Source organism: Rhododendron vialii, chromosome 4a (assembly GCF_030253575.1).
Source record: "Rhododendron vialii isolate Sample 1 chromosome 4a, ASM3025357v1".
Taxonomy (NCBI): domain Eukaryota; kingdom Viridiplantae; phylum Streptophyta; class Magnoliopsida; order Ericales; family Ericaceae; genus Rhododendron; species Rhododendron vialii.
The window spans coordinates 3,915,223-3,936,945 of record NC_080560.1 but is presented as its reverse complement, the minus strand read 5'-3'; the positions used below and the strand labels follow the sequence as shown (position 1 = coordinate 3,936,945).

The 21,723-nt window shown below is 40.1% G+C and overlaps 2 protein-coding genes across 3 annotated transcripts; both read right to left on the bottom strand.

Moving 5' to 3' along the window:
• Positions 1-1,929: 1,929 nt before the first annotated feature.
• On the bottom strand, positions 1,930-13,000 carry LOC131323391 (increased DNA methylation 1-like). Of its 2 annotated transcripts, XM_058355160.1 has the most exons (9): positions 12,689-13,000; positions 8,988-11,847; positions 6,964-7,090; positions 6,422-6,504; positions 4,662-4,906; positions 3,842-3,928; positions 3,124-3,223; positions 2,544-2,742; positions 1,930-2,281 (listed from the first exon to the last, which is right to left on the bottom strand). In XM_058355160.1, the coding sequence occupies exons 2-9, from the start codon at positions 11,685-11,687 to the stop codon at positions 1,947-1,949; spliced, it is 3,876 nt and encodes a 1,291-aa protein (XP_058211143.1). In that variant the 5' UTR covers positions 11,688-11,847; positions 12,689-13,000; the 3' UTR covers positions 1,930-1,946. The 2 variants fall into 2 exon arrangements, 1 of the variants encoding a protein (XP_058211143.1); XR_009199167.1 differs by lacking the exon at positions 1,930-2,281 and having other exon boundaries at positions 2,726-2,742; positions 3,833-3,928; positions 12,689-12,975.
• Positions 13,001-14,218: 1,218 nt separating this feature from the next.
• On the bottom strand, positions 14,219-17,372 carry LOC131323390 (ABC transporter G family member 10). Its single transcript, XM_058355159.1, has 2 exons — positions 16,699-17,372; positions 14,219-15,938 (listed from the first exon to the last, which is right to left on the bottom strand). Exons 1-2 carry the CDS (start codon positions 17,333-17,335, stop codon positions 14,776-14,778), a joined length of 1,800 nt encoding a protein of 599 aa, XP_058211142.1. The 5' UTR covers positions 17,336-17,372; the 3' UTR covers positions 14,219-14,775.
• Positions 17,373-21,723: the final 4,351 nt, after the last annotated feature.

The window sequence follows — 21,723 nt, the reverse complement described above, 5'->3', positions numbered from 1 at the left end:
GCGGGAAACGAAGCGTCGTGCATTGAGCCGTTAGATCATCGACATGTGTTATCATCGAACGGCTAGTATCAAGGACTCTGCACCGAGGACAGGCGCCGGATATTCGGACCTTAGGCATGTTGACGCGTGTCACCGAAGCGACGTTTCGTACCAATCAACTGGCATGGCACGTGCCGAGGCAGCTTTTTGATTCTGAGATCTCGGCAACAGTTGACACGTGGCTTTTCTCTGGCGCGGGTTGAACGAAATCTACCGAAGCAACTTCACCCTTCGGTTATTCTCTAAAAAGAAAGATCAAGGCCTGATGTCTCATACGATAGGATCAAGACCCTGAAGCAGAGGTGCAACGCTCCAGGGACTTGAGGGGCTATTGTGGAGGCTTCGGTAATCGTCTCGGTAATATAAACCGGACCACCATCAACCGAGGCCTCATATTGACATGGGCCTGTGTATATCTTTCTATTTACTCGCTCGGAGTCAAGTCTCCTGTTTACACTTCGGCTAGTTACCGAGGTGTACATTCCGCTTGGGACTTTTGGCAGAATGCAGCATAGCAGGAGGGGACCATGAGCGATACGTGGCGAAAAGGATCATCTGCCCATGTGCTTCGTAACCGTCTTATCCCGTGGCGTCATCTATGATGTCACCAAGGGCGGTTACCTAAGCGTGACCTCCACGCACTGGCTTGGAGCCCAAGTTAACCTAGGTCTATAAATACAAAGGGATATTCATCTTTGAGAGGTATGCCATCTTTCCTAACCCTAGACCTAAAAGCAACTCTCCTTACATTTAACTTGATCGTCGGAGGGTCACTAGGCTATTCCAGCCTTAGTGACTTGTTGCAGGTTCAGCGGCGGAGGAACAGAGCAGCGGAAGAGAAGTACTAGTTCAGGCCAAGGTCCCTCCTCCTAAATCGAACCCCTACAGGAAGCGTGCGTAAGCAGGCCCAGGACACCATGCTTTACCAAAAAGACGAACATGTGAATAGTAAGTATGTACTCTAACATCATTTAGTCATATGATATGGTTGATGTAGAGAGCATCCACCAGGGTAACTTTGGTCCTACCCTTCCGAAGTCTTAATTACCGCATGCATTATACTCGATATTTTGCGCCAACAGCAACAGAAAGGGATAGGCCTTGTTCTGGGGAAGCACGCAAGGACATCCTCAACATGGGCACTTTCTATTGTGAAATAACATCGATCACTGAGCATTTTCTACAAAAACGCAGGAGAGAGAGAGAGAGAGAGAGAGAGAGAGAGGAATATCACATGGCCTGATTAGAGAGCTCCTGTACACTTTCTGAGCCTTTCCATTGGAACCCACCACCAGCTTTGAACTGCTGAAAACCCAGAATCCAGATTTTCATCAGCTAAACCCGAAGGGAAAAAAGAAAAAGAAATCTGGTGACGGTCATTATCAACGGTATAGAGTTTAGCCTGCAAGAAAGTAGGAGATTTTGACCCTAAAACAGCAATCTGTACGTACACTGTTCCATAAATTGTACATAAAACGTCTGATGATTAGTTCGGACTGTGGAAATAAGTAAAATGCTGATCGAAGTTTCATTTCGGCTATAAACTTTAAAGCTAAATAGTAATGCAAATTGAAATCCGAATGGTAAGAGAACCTTTTCTCTCGCACGCCTGCCAAATTTCAACACATTCATTTCTCCTACGTTCTTTTTCTTGTGGTATGTATTTTGTTTTTTCACACAGTAACTTGGAACTCTCTTTTCAAGTTTCGATTCTCCTTGCCAGCAACTCTTGGAGCCTCATCACCCAACGCATAAGCTCGTGAACTTCCTTTTGAAGATCGAGGTGCGCGGAAGCTGGTCAAGACACCTGCATTACTAACAAAAAAAGAAAAGAACAAGACAGCAAAATCCTGCTGCTATGCAGTAATCCTGGATATCTAGAGACAGGTATTTTCCAAAATATGATATCATTTTGTACTATCTTGTAACACGTGGGCTTTCTCCGATTGTTCAATAGAAGAAAGTATTCTCTCATCGGACATAACCATAGATTCTATATTACAAACCATTTCAAGTGGGTGTCCCTCTACCGTTGAAGCTGGCTCTTCACATGACAAATTCAAAAAACGCTTTTGCAAAATGCCCTCGTGTTCATGCTCTACTTGCTTGTTAATGCAATCAGAAAGTCCGATTCCTGTTGGTGAACTTCCGTCCAATTGTTTTCGAGATTCAACAATGGGCTCGCCCTCAGAGCAAACAGCTGTTCCATTTGGCTCCTCTGCAGTGAAGGGTGAAGCATGACCTGAATGTATATTGAACAAGAAAAATCCGAATTCGGTTAAGGGGAATTGAAAAAGGAAAACTGCCATACATTAAGACCATGTTCGGATTTTGGATTTATGGTGGGCATGATAGTGTTTAAAGGAAAATGATACGAAACCAAAGAACTAGTTTTGCTTCTTCACTTTAGTATCGTCTTAACTTTTCCCTTTGTTCTTGGTAGATCACTCCACCAATCCTTAATCCAAACACAGCCTAAGAACATAACATGTTGTGGGCACCACCTTGTTGATTTGTTTCTTGATTTCTGTAAATGGTCTTCTTCAACCATACTGTTCCGGGAAACACCATCAAGTTGATATCACTCAGGCTGTTTCTCTCCTTGTCTTCCATGGGTTCGAAGCCAAAACAAGCTGTCCATGTCTCGACTAGATTAGGAAGGGCTGATATCACAAGCTTTTCAACCTTGAAAGTTCTCAGCATCTACCACCACAATTGATAGAAAATTTTAAGTGTAAAATAACCTTGTATAAATGAAAGAAAAATCTACTTATAATATCAAAAATATATCTGAAACACCATTGCTAATAACCTGCTTATCCTTTTGGACACTGGACTTTGCACAATTACTTAAAATATGTAAGGATTAATAACTCGCTGTTCATTCAACTAAAATATCTCCAGATGCGCACAAGAAATCCAAACATTTAAAGGACTATGTTGCTACCACAATTTTTCTTCAAAGTTCCGTGTTTCATAAGATAAGTTATCATGGAAGAGACGAAGTAGAAGGACTGCAGCACAAGAAACGAGCGTTTCTTTGTACTAAGAACTCATGCATGTTTTATCAAGGGTACAAAGTACCTCTTCAATGGAATTCATGAGTCGCCGACACATTCCCTGGCGACGATACTTACTGCAAGTTGCAATTAGGGGCATCTCCGCCACTTGAACTCCATGGATCCTGCAGGAAAATTGAGGATTGAATAACTTGGATTATTCCGCAAATTAAAAGGCCAAGACGAGCAAGAAATTTAGTGAAGAGAAGCTACAATGAGAAAGAAAAACTACTAGTAAATTAAAGCATGAGTCATGAGTAAGAGCATAACCATATAGTATGAAACCTGCACACATAGGGGGAAGAAAAATCCCAGAGAGAGAGAGAGAGAGAGAGATCTACTACATGATGGCTGATGCACTAAAATACATGTCTTTAACAGAACATGGAACAAACAAATTTCAAACTCAAAATAGTGGATAATTAACCGTAAATAGGATGAAGTCTACTTGATGTAGCTAAATAGCATAATTGAGGATACAAAAGCTATAGGAGTTTTCCATGTCACTAATACTACTTTTTACGGCACTCTCATCATATCGAATGGGCTGCCATTTTAGCAGCCATTTGGAAGAATATCTAAGTACTGACATATGTTCCAAAACAGAAGCATTGTCAGCAACAGACGGGCAATGTTTAAAGATAGCTTCACCACTCTCTCTCAAATGTGAAAGCATCCAATTATCATGAGACAGCATTAGGTTGCCTACTGATATAATAGGGGAGATGGCTGACCAAAGCTACCTGACTGATGCAACAGACATAAGCACATCATCTTTCTCCAAAAGCACTGTGTAAAATCCATTGTAGTTTAAACGAGGAAACTGTGATCTGCTCAAAAAGAAAAGTTAGTTAACAAGAAAATCCAACTGCAGCCACAATAAAATAGTTTTCAAAGTAAAGAAAGGAGAAAAAAAATTCCAAGGTCCAGGCCTCGATCAGTTAAGATCAAACTTCAAAATTTGTAAGGCAAATGCAAAGGTCTTTCATTAGAATGAAAATAAGCAAATAGCAAGGAATTAAGTTACATATCTTTCAACAAACTTTCACTGCTGGAGATGCAAATTAGGAATATGGCTAATATATTTGCTAAGCTTATCTTCCAAATGACAACTTCAAAGTCTACGTCTATACAGGTGCAGATTAGCAAAGGACTTGGAGCAATTGCAAGGTTATCCTTTTTACTCTAGTGACAACCAGTAGCTTCTCAAGTCATTCAAGAATCACAAGGAAAGTACACTGGTTAGCACAGTTCCAAAACAAGAATTCACAAATATGGGAAGATCAAAATGCTTCCCGAGATTGTGATTTGAGAGCATCTACATGCTTCCTTCAAAGGATTCAATGAAAGGCTATATTGAAGAAGTATCAACACAAACAAGAGATCCAGCAGACAGTGCAACCTAAAGTTGGAATTATGTGCATGAACACAAAATAAAAACTCCATTAAACATGACACTGTACGAAGTTTCAGACAACAAGTATAATAGTACGGTATCACCATGCAAAACAACACACACAGAGATGCAAAATAACCCAATAGACAGAAGGATAAGGAACTTACCCCCAGTTGTAAACTATATGTGGAATCATGTCTATGCCAGTTCTAGGATCCACCATGGAGAGAAAGCATTCCTCCATAATGGTAAGAGCAACAGCTAGCTTTGAGTTGCATTCTGCCTTTAAAGCAACAAAACGTTGAGCAGAATGTACCCTTTGGTCACCATGAATGCACCTCAGAAGTGTCCAAGAGAAGCCATCAGAGAGAACATCCAAAATCCCAATCCGAGCATGTAAGCCCCAGTAAACCTGCAGGCAACAGTGAACTCATTACATTTTTTCGAAAACCAGAGTCAAAAAGAAAAATGCAGAACGGATGCTAATTAGGATCTCTCTCTCTCTCTCTTTCTTTTCTTTTCTTTTCTTTTTTTTTTTTTTTGGGTGGGGGGGGGTTGGGCTGTTAACTAATTGGTATCTTTTTGACAACTGAAAACATCAAAACTAAAACATCTAATCAATGAAATTCTCCACAATCACCACATAAATCTAAGCAACCACTAACCATAGACTGCCTTCCCTGTGAACCTCCTTACTCTTTCAGAAGCACAATGCCGATGTTATAAAAAAAATTAGAGTCTCTGAAACATGGACCAGAAAGGGGGAGCATGCATCGAAGATGTCTTGTAAATAAGTATCTCTACTCATGTCAAATAAGTATCTCTACTCATGTCCACAATCTTGGAGACTTTGGAGTAACCCAACAAATGACCAGATAGTGCAATCGTCATACTATTATTATCAATAGTGTAATTGCAGGATACATGCTAATGTGCTCTCATACTGCATAATTCTCTTATTTTTCCTGCAAAATCAGGAGTCCCCTATATGATTTCCATTTTCAAAGATAAACTAAAGGTCCCCTGGTAATGGATTCTACACATGAGACTGGTCACATACCAAATCATCTGCAGCATGTGAAGAGAGGATTTTTGTGAAACTGCCTGCTGATATTCAAACTGAAACATCTTTTCTCGTTTTCAAGCAAATCAATAAATAAATAAATAACCTATCTTCTACTCATATGGCTGTAGATATTATCTATAAGACAATACTCATAATGCCGAACCAACATTTGAGTATGGCGACAGTATTTTTTCTTTTTCTTTTTCTGTGGCTTCCTGTTCTGATTCTGCTCTATAAAAGGAAGTGTCAGTTGCTCCTGAAACCATTCCTATTTTATGCTTACAGGAGCGGAAGATTGAGCAGCCAACAGTCAGCACACCAAAGAGTAGAAGATTTCTAGGTGAAACTGAACATTATAATCAACCATTGAATGTACAGGTTGAATAGATAGTCCTACAAACATAATGAGGTTATCATCCATTTGATATATCAGCAAAACTGAGGTGATCAATCTCTGAGAAACAACTAGGCTAATAATTTTGAAAAGCACTTTTACAACGTGCAAGATTATTGGAAAATAGATCGAAAAATCGTAGCAGTATGGAAGCATGCACACTACACGAAATGAGAAAAACAAATATATATATGCATGTCAGACCTGAAATTTTTTTTCTTTCCTTTTCTCTTGGTAAATGACAACACAAAAAATTTATATGAGACTTCCCATTCAACACTCATGAACCACAGGTTCAATCAGAGATGCCCTAAACCATTTCAACAAACGTACATACATTTTCCGGACACCACCACCAGACATAAACTAAAATAAGAAAGACTATTAAGGACTACATAATTTAAACTCTAAGGGGCTGTTAAGACATTTGCTCATCAAAAAGATGATTTTCAAAACCTGTAATTTACCTCTTGACAGCTATCACTACAAAACCAGGGATCAGAAGCCAGTTCTCCACATGTACCCTTCTCTTTCAGGCATGCCTCGTGGTCTGTTCCAAGCCAACAAAAACCAGAAGTAAGAATATGTACTTCCAAATCTTGAACTGCACATTCAAACTCCCTAAATTCACAAGATTTTCATAAGCATTTTAACAGTATTTGAAGAAACAACTAGCATCAGAGATTGCCAGGGGAATTAATAATCATTGCTAAATGCTAAGCGATAAGGAAAAGAAAAGGAAAGAAGAGTTGCATTTACCGAAATTGAGAAGTAGAAAGTACACAAATCACATTAGGAATATTGGAGAAAGATTTACCAACTCATATTACACCAAAATATTACAGTAAACCAAGAGAATATTGCGATCACTTGTTGCCCTTTCACTATATATTCGAAAAAAAGTTCTTCCCAACAAGGTCGGAGAAATACAAACACAAAAGTTTTACTGACGATGGTTCTATTGAATCAGACCAAAAAAATCAACTAGGATTTAAGAGGAGAAAATTACATTTGTGCTCACACTGTGAACACTTTATTGTGCCAGGTGATTTTAAGGGCTCTTTATCATATGCACCACCATTACCACAAATCCGACAAGCACAGTATGGGCAATACCAACTGCCTTCGGGGAGCTCCTGAAAGAAAGGAACAAGATCAGATTAAGTAGAGTTCGATATCCAAGGCAACCTTAAACTCCACAAGATGAAAGTTCAACTGGACCTAAAACATGTATTATAAATTGGAATAAACTCTCACCTATAAGGAGATAAAACTTTAGGGATACCATGCCAACTCTTATTAAGAGTACGTAATGAATATGTATGCAATACAAGGTAGCAATGGGGAGGGAGGGAAGTACAGTCTTATCAGAACAAGCCGATAAATCAATGGGGAACCCATAGAAAAAATGATAACTTTGTTCAGGCATATCTCAGTCATAAACAGATAAAAATCCGAAACAAGTAAAAGAAATATCAGCTTTATTCAGTAAGAGACTATTCAACACGTACACTCACAGAGCATAAAAACTCTAACAGAGAGTCACATTACCAAAACATTAACGCACTAGAAAAGACATCATCAAACCATATTCCCGTAAACAACTGATCTGATTCCGGAAGAGATAAACATCTTAATCATCTTGGTCATCCTCTACAACCAATTCGTCCATCAAAACCATACGATGTCTGGTGGGGCATGTACAGTAAGCATTATATATAGGTCTTTTAGAGCTACACATTAGGCATGACCTATTCTAGTGATAATTACAGCATTGCCCTCTTTTTCTCCCTTCCATTCTTTCTTCATTTCCTATCTTGGGGCAAAATTTTATCAACATATTTTGGCAAGTCGTCCTAAAATTTTAGAGAATCCAGATGTATTCCCATTAAGTTCTTGGGTGCAAATCTAATGCTGGCAAGCATAATAGAAAAATGAGAGGATAGACGTGGTAAATGCTCATAAGGAGATTATAAGGGAATGTAAGTCTGCACTTTCCCCTATTGCGGGATTAACACAAACTAGCTTATCCACGTTGGGATTTTGCATGGGTGACCTTGGGTGCATAAGTTGGAGGGGTGATGCTCACCCTTGCCAAGCCTTTTTAGGTGGGTTCCAGTGGTTGCTACTTATTACCAGAGGGCAAAGCCATGAGCAAGAATCTGTGACCTCCAGGGCTCTGTATGCGGAATCCAGAGAACACACTCCTATGAGCAGTGAGGCATGTGCAAGCCAAAACCCAATTGACGTCTCTTTGGGTAAGCCCTTTTGAGTCAATTCCTTAATTGCTATTATGATTGCCACAAACTAAAAATGTGGACCCAAGCCTTTGGGTGAACAAGATAATTAAATCCACCGTCAGCAGTCTGATTAGAGAAGGAAATACGAATTTCTCAAGTGATGGCTTGAAATGACATTTAGGTAAATACACATAATCTTATGCTCTCTAGAACTTTGTCAAATCCAAGTAACTGAAACCTCGAAATTGATTACCTAAAGGATTTTCTTGACAATTATCCATAATATTTAGGAAGCAATAATTCTCTATTTTAAAGTTTTTAAGGTATGCATCGAATGGTAGAATCGGGATGATTTGGTTACTACCATATCATGTTTGCGGTAGTTATGAGTCTGCAATAATTAACAAGTGTCACACAGCTAGATATACATTCTTTTCCTAACTGCTTACACTTTTGGGGCAATTGGTGATCTCGTATGGTTTCTGAGCTCTAATACTTGGAGGTCCCAAATTCCCTCTAACTTTTGTTTGTTCACCCAAAATCTAAGTTATTGAGCGTTTGGTCAACCTGTTTAGTTTGATCTGTTTGCCTCTCCATGGGCAAAGAACCTACATGAATGGAAGAAACATAGATTTCTGGTGGTTTGCCAAGAGCTGAAACTGAAACTCAAAATCTCAAGGCAATGAACTAGAAAATTGCGAAGAGTACAAGGCATGCTTCTGAAACAAGATTTATAGAAGATATGAAACATGTAGTACAGTACTGATACAATTAAAGCAGGGAAAAGACAAACCTGTGCATTTAAACATTCCTGGTGAAAAGTAGATGGACAATCATCACAGCATATTAATTCACCACCATCGCCACACAGGCCACACCTGTCATCATTCTCATCCGATGCATAAACTTGAACAGTTCGAGTGGCACTTTTCCTAGCCTTGTATTCAGCTGACCAAGCCTCGAGCTGGCATAAGGTGAAAGGCTTACCCGACTCCATAACAAGATTCAAACAAGGACGTTTCAGCCTGAAACCAGCATGAATCTTGAACTCGGAGACAGAAAGCACCTGATTGCAACACTTGCATATGATCCCATCTCGAGTAACCAAGCCATCTTTTACAACAGAATCATCCCTTAAAGACCGGTACTGTATCGCTTCATTAAGAGAAATAACCCCCGAGTCAATCAACCAGGACAATACTGTTCTCACACCAGAGAGGGACCACTTCCCGTCAATGTGTTTTGCACCCTTACCCAAGCTTCTTGGAAGCAACCTGCAACTTCCCTTTTGGCTCTTGCGTTTCCTCAGAGCTTCTGATTTGTGGGACTTCATTTTCTGAGAATGCTGTTTGGTAGAGGATCCAAAGGTTTTGTTTTTTATAACAGCTGAAATCAAAAGATCATCATCCTTAAGACGGCATCTAATTGATCTCTTCCCTCCAGGGACTTTTCTACATTGAGATGGTTTCTCCCCATTCCAGTACTGAGAAGAGCAATTAAACGACTTTTGGCAATTTGTGTCAATCCTTCCATTTGTAGCTATAAAATACTCCTTGTGTCCTACTGAATCTAACCAAACGTTATTCATATTAAAGTCAAATGGTTCAGTACTATTAGAAGTAGATGGACCTAACCTATCATAAGGATACAAGGTCATCTGTTTGATTTCAGATGTCCTTTTTGGTTTGTTGGTTGCCTTCTTTTTCCGCATAGCACCATTCATCCTATATTTTGAACCTTCAATGCACTTCTCACTTTTAATATGCTCAGAAGGTTGCATGACCCTAGCTACATTTTGACTCTCAAAATGTTGAGAGAAAGTGTTCCCTTGAAAAGATCCCATTGATACGTCTATTTTGACCTCCAAAGCCATTTCCTCACTATGGGCTGCTCGGTGACTATCAAACGAATTTGAATTGACATCATAATGAGGAGAGACAGGGTCAGACCCACCATGCATGATATTTGCACTTCCATAGGTGATGGGAACGTCAAATAGGCAACTATTGGACAGGTCACCTGTGGCATCTGACCCATAAGCTCGTGAAGAAATCAGATCATATCTGGCTCTTTCGCTCCCAGAGAAACTCCGACATTGAGTCCCAACAGTATTAGTGGAGTTTGTACACTTGTCTTCGGACACATAACTTGATACCACCTTCGAGGCTTTTACAGCCCCTCTCTGCAACTTTCTGAAATAAGCAGAACTTCCAGTACCACATTTCTTACTACGAACACGAATAATCGACCCAGAACTTCGCAATGCCCTTTCTCTAGCATCACATTTTTCAGATGTATCAACCACCAAACTTCTCTTTGTTTTGATCGCTTTTCCTGCTCTTAGAGTGCCAAGCTTTTTGTCAATAAACACCATAATTGCAAAGGGATCCAGAAGATACCACAAATGTGCCAGTATAGAACTAGTTTCTGTCTTATCCAATTCTTCCTCAATTTTAGCAAGTGTACTAGATAGATCACCCCAGAAATGAGTCGCATTGGTCCACTGGTTACCATCTTCCTGCACAATAATGTTTCTGTCCGGAAACAAACTCTGACCACACAATTTCCAAACTCTACGAAACTCGCGAATAGGTCTTCCACGAGGAGGAAAGTAAAGATATTCCCCTCTGATATTATCCGTTCTATTACGCCTCCCAATTTCCCATCCTGCCGCTCTAAGCAGGTTTTGGATGTGGGGGCGTAGAAGAGGACGAGGATCCTTCATGGAATCTCTATCCGACGACGTTTTAACTAATACCAATTCATCAAAGTTGCATTTCTTTCTCCTTTTTTTCTCAGCACATCGGCGAGATAGAGACTTATTTGCAACAGTGATGGATGGGGATGTAACCAACAGTTGGGTTTCAGAGCTCTCCTGAGGCACATGCAGAGCAATAGCTCTGCATAGATTCACTTCCTTCTCATCACTTCCATCCAAGCTCCGCCGCATAGACTTAGAAACATCCATGTAACCCGTTTCACCACTCGAGTTGGTCACAGCTCGATTTAGCAGATAGGAACTAGAAGTGACAACCTGACTGGATGATTCAACTAAACGACACGTAACAGTGTGACAGACAGATCGGGAAGCTGCTTGGTAAGCTGATTGAGACCTACCAGACACAAGTTTTTTAGAAGGAGCTGATGAATTCAGAACCCCTCTGGAATAAGGTCTAGAATAAGAAAGCTCATCAACTGAGAACTTCATTCGCTTACCATTTGAAAAACATCTCTCTGCAAAATTATCCCTTGAATCCTCCGTTACATTACCAGAATCTAGCAGACTTGTTACGGATGAGTTTTCACTGTTTGACCATAACGACCTATCCATGCAATTACTGCGATCAAAATTAATAGCTCCAGTAACAATACACCTCTTACTACTGGTATCACTGTCATTTCGAAAGAACACCTCTTTAAAAGTGCGACTTTCATTCATTGAACCCTCAAAACCATCATCGTGCAAACTCTCAATGGCTTCGCCGAACAACATCTTTACCAACTACATACCCAACAAACCAAAAAACTCTTTACCTACCTATTGCAGCATTCCTTCATTAAATGTTTTCCTTTGTTTTCTCTGTTCACCAACACCAGCTCAAAAGCCCAAGTATACCTCAGTAGCAAACTAAATTTCCTGTTTCTCACGAAATCTGCGAAGACATAACAGAGAAGGCAAAATGTAATATCCCGAGATGAGACTAATCCTCTGGGAATTGCACAGGCGGTAGAGATATATCTAGTATTCTAAGCGTATATGTTTTTCACCACAAACAGTTCCAGCCTTCCAGGTGCAGTTATGAGATATAGAGAGAGAATAAAATAACCCCGGTTGCACAATAACCTTAAAACATAGAAGAGAAGCATAATAAATGCCCAAAAAATCGCAAAACCTGCATAATGACTGCTAATAACACTGCATAGATGTATCTATTACTATTGTAAAAGGCGGTTATGAAGCTGACTCACATTTTTAATTTCCTAAACTACCCCTTTAACTGTCAAGAAGAGGAAAAAAAACTGCCACCCTAATTTTCTTCTCTCCTCTTTTCAACTTCACCGTCTCAAATTTCATCACCATTAAGCTCAATTGAAGATTTTTCACTTTTTCCTCTTCTACCTAATACGACTTGCACACGCATTGTGTGTGCCTGGGCATCTAAACATGAAACCATGGAAATTCGAATACCGCGGAACAAGGATAACAAACAAGATATATAAACAGAGATGGCATTTGAAAATGAAAGATAGCAAAAATGGCCGTCAAGTAAAATCAATCCGCGGAACAGAAATGTGAAGAAGAAATGCATTCTACGCGACCATGTGAGTGGACGAGCGTGTGTAAGTAGCCAACGAAAGGGAAAGCCTCAAAAAAGTCCCAACATTTTGCAGATCCAGACGAACAAAACGATCAAATACGCCAATTATATTCAGATAAAGAATCAAGCTTTGGAACTAAGCGCCAAAATGGTTATAATTAGACAAACGACTCACCGTCGGACGGTTGCAATTTGAAATTAGGGCTTGAAAAGCTCGGAGTTTGAAGCTGAGGGTGCAGAATCTAGAGAGAGAGAGAGAGAGAGGGAGGGAGAGAGTAGGAAAAGCGGGCCACCTCTGGCTGGCTTCATCAACCTCGTAACTGAAACCTAAATCAGCAAAAGATAGGAAAGGCCTTTCGAGATCCCGGAGTACACGCCCAAGTAAACATTAGTTTGATAGCACGCATCTAGCCGCTCTCTCTCTCTCTCCACGCCATCTCTCTCTCTCTCTCTCTCTCTCTCTCTCTCCTCTCTCTCTCTCTCTGTAGCTCTCTGTGATGTGAGGAGTACATACTACGTAATTATATACGTACACTGTGACACCGATTTGTCTCCTTGTTAGACTTTAACCGCGTACTTCATTTCACTGTGTCAATTAGTATAGTACTATGTAGAATGCTTATTAAACTATGCCTACTGGTTCTACCCTGGTAATTTGATTTGAATGTTTTGCCTCTCTTTGCTACCTCCCCGTCCCGATTTGTTTATTCTTCATTCTCCTTGCTACCTTTCCTTCCCGATTTGTTACTTATCCATATCATAAAATGTTTGTTCATTTTAAGTTGACTCTTGAAAGTTTTTATTTATGTTTTTCGCTTTTTACGGCACGAACGAATAAATCTAGAGTACAATACTATGCATTGAAAAGAGTATTGCTTAATGCTAAAAAGATAAGGGTATTTTTAGAAACTCAATGTTATGTTTCCTTAATACTGTAAGTTGAAATTCCAAAATTAAACAAACAAATTGGGAAGTATTATTTAATGAGCAAAAGGTTTCAACATATTGAGCACTCTCATGAAGATAGAAAATGCAGGCTAATTAAGAAAGCAATGATAAATCCAAACCCATTCCAATGTAAAATTTTCCTAAACTTGTCAATCCTGTGACTAAACTTGTCAATCCTGTGACGAATGATGACGATTCTACTCATGCTAGTTGTTATTTGGGTAACTATGGAACTAATCCCAAGTTTCAATAGATGGCTTTGGTTATTTGGATCTCTCCCAGCTTCTTCTATTGGTGATTTTGGCGATGCTGTTTTTGCGCGCCCTCATATACATGTATGACATAATGGCATGCTACATTTAGTCATTTAAGCTATGACACTGTGCTTTTTATACGTTGCCTTTTTGTTGGTTTGTATCAGAATCAACTCTTCATATTTCTTTTCTTATTCACGAAATGATGTTCTTCTTCTGCCGAAGAAAAAAATTAGTGGGTTGCGAATGAAAACGGACTGAAGCGATGACTGATAATGGCTTCGTATCCTCTGTCTGGAATGCCTATCCTCAATTCCCTATCATTTGAATCCTCAAAGGCTTAACAGAGTTACGAGTGACTGTTCATGAGAGATACGCGTCGAACAGGAGATTGAGACAGACATTCCAGACAAATACTAATCCGAAGCCACAGACAATGGCTAATGGCTAACATTGGAGCCATATACAACTATAGATATTGTAGAGATGCTAAAGAAACATACTTAACTCGATCACCTCAGGAGTATTTTCTATTATTTTTCCCCATTACCCAAACGCCAGTTTTTGACCCAACCCCAATGCTTGTTAGCAAAATCAAGGGGTCACCAATATTGGACTCTTACCAAAATAGCTGAGCAAATACACCCGACGGACAGAGATGAAATCCACCTCCAAAATGTTTCAGCGTTTCAAATCGTATGTGTGACGGAGATTACATACTATTCACCGTCGTAAACAAATTTAAAGAAATAAAACAACCGAGACGGTCACGGATGGAGGGATCATCAAGTAGTACATGAATAGACAATTATTCGGCACGAAGAAGAAAAAGGTGTGCAGGAGAAGCAACCGAACCAAGCTCATTCCCTTCTCTTCCTCCTCAGGGCCGGGACATTCCCTCCATCCGCAGCTGGCTCACCCGCATCTCCTTGAGTTCGCTCCACGACACTTTTTGCCACTCGGGAGGGGAACGGGAGGGGCAGGGGACCTTGCCTCTAGTTGTTTGTAACTTGTCCAAGCAAAGAATAAGGTAAAACTATGAAGGCAAAAACCATCGATTTTATTTTCTGCTTCTGCTGCATCTGTACCACAAAATCAGAAAACAGAACACCCTGTAACCCAAGATGAACCCCATCATCACAGCCAAATTGCTCCACTTCTGCGATTCCTTCACCCCTTGTTGCCTCAGGAACCCATCACCATACAATTCACACACCCCCATTTCACTTTCCACACACCTTCTTCTCCCTGCTTCCCCTCCATACTCGTTCACCATGAAGCACTCAAATGGGTACTTGAACAGGCTCAAATAATGCATGAAAATCCAGTAACTGGGTATGTTCTCCCTTGATATGAAATACCCAGAAAACAGGAAGAAAGACCCCATTAAACCCGAGATGACCGACGTCCCCATGATGAAGTTCGGCACCAGAGCACTGAAACAAGCTGTGAAGGAATTCGACATCAGAACCACCATCCAGACAACCAAGGAGAAGTAGAGGAAACCGTCGATTTCGCGCCTTAGACCGATTAACCAGTACACAGAGGAGGAGTAGAGAAGGCCGACTAGTAATAGAAATGGAAAGAAAACAAGGGTGTTTGATATGATATAAGAAGAAACCCTGTAAGCTCCTCTGGAAGTCTCTCTCTCTAGAATTCCTCTCTCCTGCAGGAAAATGGGCAGGCCTTCGGTTGTGGAAGAGAGCAAGAAGGTGAGGGTGAATGCGAAAAACCCGAGCCGGGTTTGTAAGGAAACAGGGTCCTGGTTGTTGCCAACGTTCAGGAAAATTGAGCCGAGGACTAATCCAGCAACGAGGGCTTGTATAACTCTTGTGGCGAAGAGCTGCTTAGTCCTGAACACGTTTTTGCAGAATCTCTCACCGAGTATAGCCACTTCTTCGAAGTGCGAATTCGGGTACGAAAATGGCTTCTCTTCGATGCGGTTTGCGTGTGGTCTGTGCTTGTTTTCTTCTTCTTCTTCATCAAAGAACTGGTTGTTGAAAATCTCTGAACTCTGAATAACCAACCTTGAGGTGACATCAATGGCGAATTCGAGCACATTGACGTGGCGAGGAATGCAATATCCAGCAAACTTTAGCCTCTCTTCGAGAAACTTTAGTGAACCGTTGTGGATTGCAACCCCATTGGAAAGCAAAACAATCCGGTCGAAGAGCTCGAGGATCCGGAAACCCGGTTGGTGGATGGTTAGGACAATGGTTTTACCTGTAAAACTAAATTTTTAGTCATTCCAACGGCTCGCGACCGGTATATTTGTCACGTTGTATTTATAATTAGGATAAACGAGATTATAACCAGTGTTTTTAAATTGGGACATGTAAGGTGTATTAGTTTGTTCATTTATGTCTAAGCTTTTATTTATATGCTGCACATAGAGAAAGTGATTTTCTAAAGAAATTTTCTTATGATGGATAACTATTGTTTCCGTCTGTTCCATGATGTTTTTATAAAAGTCATTTTTTGCATATTTTTTTCCCCTGAAAATGACATTTTTTTATATTTGGTTGTGACAAAAACATATATTTGCAAATAATAATACCTGTTGGTTGGTTCACCAAAAATCGCTAATATTGAATTATTTTTTCCAATATTTGTTAAAAAAAAATTCTTCCCTTAAAAAGTGAAAATTTTTTTTTTTTCAAAATCAATTGATTCACTTTGACTTCATTAAATTTTTTCGTTGAATATTTCTTTTGTCACGTCAAATACCAAAAAATATTTTCAAGTTTTCATCCGAAATAATTCCAGTCTAACTACTAACAATATTGACTTTCACCGATAAGAAGTTTATATATGTAGAAGGTAAAGGGGTATATGGAAATCATTTTCAGTACTTTTGCATGCACAAAACCTTCTCAACACCGAAGGCTGCCTCCATCAATATTCCTTGAACGTATTTAGATCAACTATGGAAATCAGCATTGTTCTAAGAAAATGGAAATACAGAAGAAATAATTTACATTACCTTGATTAACCACCATTGATTTAAGAAGTGAAATCACTTGAAGAGCTGAAGCTGAATCCAACCCTGAAGTCGGTTCATCGATCAAGACAACAGCCGGGTCATGGACCAACTCAACCCCGATCGAAACTCTCCTCCTCTCCCCACCCGAAATCCCATGGTTCGACCCTTCCCCGATCCGCGAGCCCGAAACCCGCTCCAGCCCGAGCTCCTTCATCAGCACTCTCACTCTGCTTCTAGCCTCTTTCTTCCCACCTCTCAGCCTCAGGAGAGCACTGTACACCAGTGTTTCTTCGACGGTCAGCAGCGGGAACAGATTCTCCTCTTGCGTCACGTACCCCGACATCCGCCGGAAAATCTTCCCATCCATCGGGAAATTGTTGACAAGCACTTTACCGGAAGCGTTCCCCGGCGGTATCTTCCCGGCTAGAATTTCCAGGAGAGTTGTCTTGCCGGCCCCGCTCGGGCCGGCAATGGCAGTGATCTCCCCTGGCCTGGCTTCGCAATGCACATCATGCAGGATCAAAGTGGGAGGCCTCTTGGGAGCCTTGCAACGTAGAACCCATTTGGAACCACCAGTTGGGTATGACAAGTTCTTGGTTTCTAGCTTGTACGGAGGTCTCCTGACAGGCAATTCCATCGAGGGATAGAGAAAGAGAAAGTCTGTGCAAATGTGAGAGAGGGAGTAATATGAGGAGAGAGAGAGAGAGAGGTGGAAAAATGGGATGTTGTAAGGAGATGAGCTAACACTACCAAACCTGAGTTTTTCCTGTTACACAAGTTAAAAAAGCTGAATGGAGCCAATGGGTTTGTGGGGAGGGAATGGCTTTGACTTAGGCCTTGCTATTAAGGGAGGAGGGGAGAATGAAGGGGGTTTCTTGGTGTTTGGGCAACAGGAAAATGGTTCAATAAAAGGTAAGAAAATGAGGGTTTTTTTCCTTTTGAGGGTTTCTGGGTGAGCTGAATGTTGACCATGCTCTACAGGGTTGGTGCAGTTGCCTCTCTATCTTCCCCGCTAACTGACAGCACAACTGATTTGCATCTTTTAATGTATCATTTCTCAAGTGAATACACTGGCCAACATCCCATTATTAAATTCATTGACACTTGAAAAGGTTTCTTTATGCCAGAATAAAATATCTACATTTTTAGAAAGGGCTCATTTGTTAGTTTGAGCCCATGAAGCCATGAACCATCACTTTCCGAACCAACCCAAGCATTTGGGAGATGCTGCCAAGCGGGGCGTTTGGCAGCGGTGTCGAGCAGTTGATCCGATTGTTTATCTGAACCGTCTGTTACTTGGATTAAGATAATTCAAGCCGTCAATTGCCAGATGAATGGTCGAATCAGCCGCTCAGCATCGCTGCCAAACACCCCAACATCATACCCGAGTCACGATCGTTTCATCTCTTTTGACGATTCCGGCCACATGTGACTCCCCAAGTGAAAAAAATGGGACCCCTATGGCCTTGTTCGACGATTCGAGTCAATATACATCATCCGCAACAATATCAATTTAATCGGAGATTGTTAGCTATCTATTCAAACAAACCATATTTTTTAGAGAAATAGATGGTCAAACTATAATTGCCCATATCTCACAAATATGATTCGATCGAGTTGTTTTTTACGATGAACCTTTTACGCGTGTAGATAATGGAATGAACAGATCAAACCGTCACATGGGACCGTGAAGTATCTGATTTTGCGTCAAATGAGGAGTCACGTGATGGAGTTGTCAAGTGAGAAAAAGCTTACTATCATAGATTCTACTCTATCCAGCACAAGATTGTTTATCTACATCCTTTTCTTTACAAATCTAACATGTGTGGATTTCACCGTGGGGTTCATATACTGCATGTGGGATCTAATTTTTTTCTTAGAAGAGTGTGTTGTCTGAGTTTGTAAGGCTTTCCCCAAGCCGAATACCTACTGGCTACTGGGAATAAGAGAGCATATACTAACAAATATAAATATGTGCCCCCAAAAGTTTTATTGCAAATCACGTGTTACTACATAGACAGAGTCAGAATTGTTGAGTTGGAAGCGAATATAAACAATCAAAAAAAATTTTGATAATTTTTTATTCAATGTAAAAGTAGGGTTTTTTAAAATTGTCGGGGGGCGACAGTTTCTATTAGTTCCCATCTGGCTCCATCCTTGAGTGTTAGGTGTTTAAATTTGGCTAAAAAACAAAGTAATTTCCTTTGGGTGAAGAGGAACTAAAGAAGAAACTTCATCTTGTGATCAGGTGGGAGAAGATAGATATGAGCAGAGAAAGGGGTGGTCTGGGTATTAAAAAACTAAAGCTGATGAATGAGTTTTGGTGTAGAAAAGCAGGCTTTGTGGAGGCAAATAATCTGCAGCAAATACAAGAATATTGCTGATGGTGTTTGCTAAGATGGAATATTTTCGTGAAAGTCCCGAGAGTTAGTCCGGTTGATTGGTGGGTTTGCTTCCCTCATAATCGATTAAAGTTAAGAAAGTAATATCTTGTGAATCCCCTAGTCTCGGTGTGGATGACATACCTTTAATCGGACCAAAGAGGGGATATATTATCGAGGTGCGTGCAAGCTGATCTCGACATCTCTGGGAAAAAAAAAATGCTCATCAATAATGTTGTTTTAGTTGTGGGGGATGGGATGGGTTGGGAATATGCCTTTGAAGCTCTCTTTTCCAGGCCTCACCCATCATGTGTGTTCTCAGTTAACTCGACCTATAAGGTTAGGGAAGCTGAAATGGGAATAAAGAGGAAAGTCAGTTTACAAGATTCTATTTCGTGCACACTCCAATTCCCCTTGGGTGGGATCCGGGGGTCCCGTACTACACGTGTAGTACGGTCAATTTGACCGTTCATCTCGGTAATAGACGGTTCGAATTTTTATTAAAACAATGGACGGTTAAGATTTATAGAAGCTCGGATTAAATCCAAACCGTTCGCATTGAGATGAATAGTCAGATTGGCCGCACTACAGGCAGATGTACTACAGCTCCTCCGATTCCCGTTGGGTGAGGGCTTCTTTACCCACTTATAAGGCAGGTTCTGATTCCGTAATTATAACCACTCATGTAGTTATGTTGTATGAATTGATTTGTTGGGAGATCCAACAAAAATCAATTGTCTCCTAAAAAATAACATATTTATTGAAATAAAAAAGTATGCAATATGAATCTAATTTTATAGATCTCGATGAAATCTATCAAATTCTTAAAAAAAATTGAAAAATTATTTTTGTAAACCTTTTATTTTTAAATTTAAAAATAAATTCTTATTTTTTAAGTATTTAGTTTGAAATGTGGAACGGAAACGTTGGCAATTACTTAGAAAAGAAAAAGTTAATTTCTCCAAAACTTTGATAGAGCAAATTTGGGTTTTTGATATAGTACAGATGTCTAATCGATGTGAAGTTTTGCACGATTAACTACCAAATTAAATCCACTGATCTGGCTACTCCTACGGGCTGTCCGTTTTGTCTGAACAATTTCCTTTGCAATAACGTAGGCTGACTTAACAATAAAAGACCCTGTTGTTGTACCCCTCCAGATACATTTATCTACCAGCCCTGTCTTACTCAAAGAAATGCTCAATATCTGCTCCACATCTCTAGAATTAAACACCTCCTTAATGATTGACTCCTTCCAAGCCATCTGGTTGTGATTAATAAGCTCTTCAACATAGTTCCAGTTGCTACCTTGAGGTTTCGGGGAGAGGATTTTAGGATAATTCGAGTCTCCAAGCCATGGTTCCTCCCAAATCTTAGCTTTATTACATGTCCCAATTCTCCACTTCCAGCCCTTACTAATCACTTCTTTGCTTGTTAAAATACTCTACCATGCCCATGAAGAGGATATGTGAAAAAGGGTATGGCATATGAAGGCTCCCGCAAAAATTAAAATGTTTATGTGGCGGTGTTTGCATGGTATTATTCCTGTGAATAGTGCTCTGATACAACGACAAATACAAGTGGATCCTATTTGTAATCTATGTGGTTTGGCAGAGGAATCACCCTCCCATATGCCTCTTTAATTATGACAGAGCGTTTAAAGTTTGGGTGTTATCTCCATTTCGCTTGCGCCCGGAGATAACATGCAATGCACAGATTAGAGACATGTGGAAGAGTGTAGGGAATATGCCTAATGGGGAGGTGAAGAAGGAAGCTCTGGGTTTATTTGCTACAATTGGCTGGCATGTGTGGATAGCGCGAAACAATTAGGCTTTCAAGCAGAATTGGAAATCGGAAACAAAAATTATTCAAGATGCATTGGTGGAATTTGATTATTTTTTGCAGGCCACTAAGAAAGATCAAGCTTCTACTTGTGCCGAGAATTGTGGTAATGCTAAGCTATGGAGACCACCAGTTCATGGAAGGATTAAGATAAATGTTGATGGTGCTTTTGATCCGAGTTCTCGTAACGGGAGAGTGAGAGTGGTTTTGAGAAATGTTTCTGAAGATATTTTGAGTGCTATGGCTGTTCCTATTCTAGGAAGAGCATCAGCCGAAATAGTGGAAGCAGAAGGATTTCGCATTGCACTGGCCAGTCCCATTTGTTCATTTGGATGCTCATACTCTGTTGAAGGGGATGCGCAAAATGTGATCAACATGTTACAAGGGAAGAGACAGATTACAGCAAGCCTGGAAGTCATAATTAGCGATACGTTATCTTTTGGTAGTCGTTTTAATTCTTGCTCCTTTATGTTTGTCCCTCGTAATTGTAATAGGGTGGCTAATATTTTAGCCAAATATGCCCTATCTCAAGAGACCCCTATCACTTGGCTTTGGGATTTTTCAAGCTGGGTTAATAGGGAAGTCTCCCTCGATGTTTCTTTGATGCAGTAATAAGAATAATCACCTATTATCGATTGGGGAAAAAAAAAAACTACCAAATTAATGTTAGAAAGAATTTTATACTAATAAAAGTTATGGTTTTATGTAATGAATTAATATTTAATTATTATATATTAATCAATTTTATTCTTTTTTATGAACAATGTTTGCATAATATTATTCGATGTTATGTTTTTGTGTC

Coding starts and splice junctions, on each gene's coding strand:
- LOC131323390 (XM_058355159.1), bottom strand. CDS start 17,335: ATGGAATTGCCTGTCAGGAGACCTCCGTACAAGCTAGAAACCAAGAAC. Junction 15,939..16,698: donor ATCAATGGTGGTTAATCAAG/GTAATGTAAATT, acceptor TTAGTTTTACAG/GTAAAACCATTGTCCTAACC.
- LOC131323391 (XM_058355160.1), bottom strand. CDS start 11,687: ATGTTGTTCGGCGAAGCCATTGAGAGTTTGCACGATGATGGTTTTGAG. Junction 2,743..3,123: donor TCATGAATTCCATTGAAGAG/GTACTTTGTACC, acceptor TTGTGGTGGTAG/ATGCTGAGAACTTTCAAGGT. Junction 2,282..2,543: donor TCAAGAAACAAATCAACAAG/GTGGTGCCCACA, acceptor ATATACATTCAG/GTCATGCTTCACCCTTCACT.